The 5,662-nt window shown below is 34.3% G+C and overlaps 1 protein-coding gene across 1 annotated transcript; it reads right to left on the bottom strand.

Annotated features, from left to right (window-relative positions):
- Positions 1 to 400: 400 nt before the first annotated feature.
- LOC130799750 (protein KINESIN LIGHT CHAIN-RELATED 1) lies at positions 401 to 4,972 on the bottom strand. Its single transcript, XM_057662968.1, has 3 exons — positions 4,021 to 4,972; positions 2,289 to 3,197; positions 401 to 1,022 (listed from the first exon to the last, which is right to left on the bottom strand). The coding sequence occupies exons 1-3, from the start codon at positions 4,653 to 4,655 to the stop codon at positions 788 to 790; spliced, it is 1,779 nt and encodes a 592-aa protein (XP_057518951.1). The 5' UTR covers positions 4,656 to 4,972; the 3' UTR covers positions 401 to 787.
- Positions 4,973 to 5,662: the final 690 nt, after the last annotated feature.

Here is a 5,662-nt window from a genome sequence, read left to right as displayed (position 1 = left end):
GAGTGTCATTGTGTAGAAAATAGAAAATAATGAATTTTGATTTTTTTTTAATCATTTGTATATTTCAAAAATTAAATGTCAAAATGTGAATGTGATCAAATTTTTTAGTTTTTTCTATTCATTAAAAAAGGATTTCTTTTTATTATGACCTTATAATAAAGTTTTTGAATGTGATATCAATATTTACCTAAATTAACATAACTTTAAAATATTCCAATAAATTATGTACATTATAAAACATTTCATTATTTAATTTGATATTATTTTCTAAATTAAACTCTCATGTAAATCAATAAACAACCAGTAACGTCATTGATATTTGGAATTTTATGATATAATAGAATATGATGATATCGGAACCACGCAAGTACAAGAATCAACAGTAAAACCCAAGCAACTACCAGAATCAAGAGTCTAGTGTAATTAAAGACATTAGAGGTTGCAGTTAACTATGAATAAATACTAAATGATAATAATCAGATAAAATCGTATATAACGGTATAAGGAGCTCGTGGACAAAGGCAGATGCAGACCTTAAGATCCTTTCATCCCATAAACAGCTCCAGTCTCCAGATTGGAAGAAAGACACATTTCACTTTCAACAATCAGCTACAAATAAATGGAATCGGGAGAAGAAATTAAAATTTTTTTTAAAAAAAAAAAAAAAAAAACCCTTATAAATAAAGAACACACAAGCTTAGATCTCTGAACCTATACATATATGTTACACAAGTGAGCAGCAGCTGCAGGTTGCCATTGGATGGAATCAGGAAACCGGCTCTTTCGCTCAAATTCTAAAACCCAAACCTCCCCATCTCTTTGGTGTTTCTTTCTTTGTTCGTTTTGAGTTTGGATCAATCAGATTTTCCAGTGACTTTGCTTTTCGATTTCTACTCTTACCGGCTTCTTTTAACAGCTCAGCAAGCCTGTTCTTTTCATCATCAAAATCTGGATTGGCTGTACCTAGCTTCTCTTCTCTCAACTTGACAACATACTCCAAGATCTCAATTGAATCTTCTACTCTGTTAAGAACATGGTCAAAAATATCATTGTCTATCTGCTATAAACATATCTTTTTTAGTATCTTACAGGCTAGCATTTACTTGGTCTAAATCAGTACCAGTCTGCCACCAAATAAAAAAAGTATGGATAAAGCATCATACAGAATGAAACAGCCGACATTTGGGAGTTTCAAAGAGTGAAATTGGATTAGACTACAATTTTGTTTAGGACCAGTTCATCAGGAGTGAGAAAGACAAAACCGTCGAACAGCTATACAAACTCTCTCGCCTTTTGAGTCATAATAAAATAATACAAAAGCACACATCAGAGTCAGGCATAATGAATAACAGTTCTATAATAGTCAGTTAGTTGGAATTAAACCAAGTTCTAGACACCACTGACCAAAGACATAAAATGGGTGAGGAAAAGTGAAATTTGGGACCATTAGTTTCTGCCCCATTCCCTACAAGAAAGTGATAGCGGGGGCACCTATTGATTACTGTTGTTTTTTGTAGTGCAAATGCATCATAGTATACGCTTGAACACAAATCACATCCTCTTGTATTTTCCTCTCCAACGGAGCAAAAACTATGCCATACAAAACAATGAGGTCGGCTACATGGAACAAACCTACATGCGAGATTGTTGAAAGTTGAACAATGCTTTTTTCATTCGCCCCTATCCAACAAATATCATTTTTTGGGCAACCAATCCAGCAAATATCTACACGAACTATAAAAATTTCCAATGATCATTTCTATAGATTCTCCTCCTCAAATATTTCTAGGTGCTGTACATTATTAAAAATTTAAGAGAAAATATAAAATAAAAACCATTAATGAACATTTTATCTCTACTAGTGTCCCATGATTCACTAATCTCCTTACGTATTGCGAATAAAAAGCCGACTTATGGTTGGTTTTCGACTATTTTGAGTCATTATGGGTGATTTGCAAATTCAAAAAGTGAAATAGGTGGCGATTTATGTTACATTGTTCTCCGCACACCAAAAGAAATTAGAAATTATCACCTGTTTTTATGAGCGAATTCAGAGTAATTCAAACAAAGGACCCAATATTTCAATGCCCAATTCCCATACATGCCACCTCTACTTCGTCAAAATTTGTGGTGTGATTAACAGATTATAACAGATTAACAGCAATCAAATACTGCCAAACAGTTAGGTAATGCAGGTAAAGCCAGCAAAAGATATTAAATAGTCATAATAGGTGGCCAATCACAAATTTCAATCAAAAACATGAGATTAGGAGAAGATAGATTGATACCTTCCCATAGCATCATAAGTAGCTGCAAGGTTGCTGTATACTCCAAGAGTGTCTTGATGACAAGGACCACATTCTTGCTCCAAGACAGCTCTAGCCTCTTCGAAAAGTTCAGCTGCCTGATCAATTTTAAACAATTGAACACATGCCAAACCCATCTGATTTAATAATACACCAAAGAAAGCCGACTTTCTTTCTCCACTGGCCCTAAGCTTAGCAACCGCGCTTTCAAAAGAGCTCAAAGCTTCTCCATATTTGCCAACCATGTAATACATCACACCCATCCGTGCTTCTAAGCCAGCAATAGTGTTCTGTTGACCAGCCTTATCCTCCAACATCTTCATAGCCCTCTGCAAGAGCCTTAATGCTTCCTCAGGCTCATTCACAGACTCGTAAACAGCTGCAATATCGCTCAATCCACCAGCAATCTCCTCTTGTGTAGTTCCAGGAACAGGTTTGTTGTATATCCTCAGAGCATTCTCACAATAAGACTTGGACTCCCTAAGTTTCCCCGTCTTATAGTACAGATCAGCAAGGCGAACAAACACAGATGCAACAGAAGGGTGATTCTCACCCTTAGATGATTTGAAGACAGTCAGGGCCTTTTGATAGGAAAAAACAGCCTCTTCAAAGCGACAAAGAGACTGGTAAATGTTGCCAATGCTGACATCAATAGCAGCAACCTCGTTTTCTTGTCCGTTGGCAATCATTGCCATGCTAGCAAGAACAAGATGCTCAAGGGCCGACTCGTAGTCCCCTTTCGCCTCTAATATGAGAGCCATCAGACGGCGATCAGCTGCCTCTTCGAGGGATGCAGGAGCACTATGGACACGGTGGATTTCTAGTGTTTGCTTACACAACTTCTCAGCTTCATTAAATTGCATTGTTTGGACATGAGCTTCGGCCAAATACCTGGTAATACACCACAACAACGACAATAATGTCAAAGCATTAATCCCGAAAAATATGGGGTTAAAGTCAATCCAACATGATCGCCCATCCTAAGACGACCCTCACCCAAACATACATTAATGTGGACTTGTGACAGGATTCTACAGGTAGACCCCAAAATTCAAATTAGATCTTAAAACAAAATTTAGAAAGAAAGAGCCTACCTAACTGAAAAATTGTATGAGAATACAATATGCTAGCTAATTTTTAACACTTCTTAATCATAAGGGATACCTCATTTTATTCAGGATTAAACCTCAATAATAAACTCACAAACTAAAGCCATATTTTGGATATAGACTCCCCTAAGGAACAACTCCACCACGCTTGAAAATCATATAAATAATTTTTAATTAGCAAATTATGAAAATTAAATTTAGAAATATATAAAAGAATTAATCATATTATCTAAAAATAGCATTAAATTTATCACCAAATCAAGCAACCAATTCTTATTTATTTAATACCATTTATTTCATAATTTACTCCTCTATGTTATTATTCTTCTACTAGTAGTTATCAAGCGCCCACAGCCGCTTTTAAAGCTATTGCCCCGTAGCCGTTTCCTAATTCGCTTCCGAATCAATTGCAACTGCGGCTATAAAATAGCATTAAATTAAGTCATTGATCCTAAATTCATGGCTAATTAGTAAAACTCCAATTAAAAACTATGAATGAACAGATAACAAAATCTAATATTCTCCTTACGAAAAAAAATGATAAAAATTGTAGCAATTATTAATAACACCAATTTGTAATGAAAAATCAAATAAAACATACTAACCTACAAGTCTCAGCAACACGAGGATCCGATTCTCCAAGAGTTTGAATCTGGATCTTCAACCCATTATTATAACACTCAATAGACTTATCAAGTTGGCCCAACATAGAATGAGTATCTCCCAATTGCATAAACCCAGAAAACGCTGCTAAAGCATGATCAACTCCTTTAGAAACATCTGGAACTTCGATAGCTCTTTCAAGAACAGGAATAGCTTCATCAAATTTTCCTAAACTGCAATAAATAGCAGCAACAACATGAAGACTCATAGCCAAATCTAAACTAGGTTCACCATCAACTGCACATCTTTCAAAAGATTTTGAAGCTCTAATTGCAAAATCCAATGCCTTAATTGGACCATCACCAGAAGCAATAGTATCTCTAGCTAACTTCAATAAAAACGGACCCAGATCCGGGTTATCAAGAGCAGAATCATCTAAATCTAAATCTACAGGGAGTTTAAAAGATGGAGATGGTTTTTTTTTTGTTGAGGCCCGATCAGGAGAGGGTTTGACCCGGGAAGTTGATGGGGATGGGGAAGGAGTTCGGAGGCGGGTACCAGTTGATGGACGGATCTGGGTGGATTCCGGTACGGATAGGGTTGGTGGTGGTGTTTTTGCTGAGACTAATCCGGGCATTTTTGACGAATTTTGTGGGAAAACAGTTAGTGAAGATGTTTGTTTATTGGTGTGTTGGTGAGAAAGGGGAGTGTGATGAGAGTTAAGGATACAGATGATGAAAATGGAAGCAAAAATGGAGGTTGAAGATGGTGAGAGAAGAGAGGAGAGAGGAGAGAGGGAGAGAGGAGAGAGGGAGAGAGGAGAGAGGAGAGAGATAGAGCGACAAGATAGAAAAATGCAATTATGGGAAGTTATTTTTTAGGTTGGTGTGTGAATAGATGGATATTTTGATTTGTTGGTTTTGTTGAAGAAATATTTGTGCGGTTTTGTTTTTTAATTGCTCTATCACTAGCAAAAATATGGTTTAATTTTTTTAACTCTTAAATATGTTTAGGACATTTCATATAATAACTCTTAAGCTGTTTACTTTTTTATGTCATAGACAAATTATTTTAAAAGTTTTACTCTGATTTTGAATTTTTAATTTTTTCCCATGGTAAATAAAAATTAAGTATTTTATTAAATTAAATACTTTTTTTGATAAATGCTTTTTAAGGGTGATTACGGCGTTTGTTCTTATGAAAAAATATCGTTGTGTTGGAGAATAACAATTTAATTCACCACGCGGATTGAAAAATATTTGTGCACCACGTGGAAAAAAACAAAAAACTTAGAGTCACCACATGAAAATTCTAAATAGTTCTTAAAATCTTTTAATTTGAATTCAAAATTTTAAACTTTTGTGAAATTTGATACTTTCATAATTAAATTTAATTAAAATTTAATTGATTTTTGATGTATTAGTAATTAGAAGCACCATATCAAATTTTATTTACGAATAATAAAAATAAGTCAATACCTCATTATTGTTCTTTAATATTATTTCTGTTTAAAATATTTCATTTTAAGGAGAAAAAAATTTGATTGAGGTTTTTGAGACATAAATAAAAGATAAAATATGTCGATAAGATAACTCGTTAAATTCGTATTAATGTATATTTTTTTGTTATATATACTTTTTATAT

Source organism: Amaranthus tricolor, chromosome 14 (genome assembly GCF_026212465.1).
Source record: "Amaranthus tricolor cultivar Red isolate AtriRed21 chromosome 14, ASM2621246v1, whole genome shotgun sequence".
Taxonomy (NCBI): Eukaryota; Viridiplantae; Streptophyta; class Magnoliopsida; order Caryophyllales; family Amaranthaceae; genus Amaranthus; species Amaranthus tricolor.
The sequence above is the reverse complement of the archived record's forward strand: the minus strand, read 5'-3'. Positions and strand labels throughout refer to the sequence as shown.

Coding starts and splice junctions, on each gene's coding strand:
- LOC130799750 (XM_057662968.1), bottom strand. CDS start 4,655: ATGCCCGGATTAGTCTCAGCAAAAACACCACCACCAACCCTATCCGTA. Junction 3,198..4,020: donor CGTGTTGCTGAGACTTGTAG/GTTAGTATGTTT, acceptor GTGTATTACCAG/GTATTTGGCCGAAGCTCATG. Junction 1,023..2,288: donor ACTTATGATGCTATGGGAAG/GTATCAATCTAT, acceptor TGTTCTTAACAG/AGTAGAAGATTCAATTGAGA.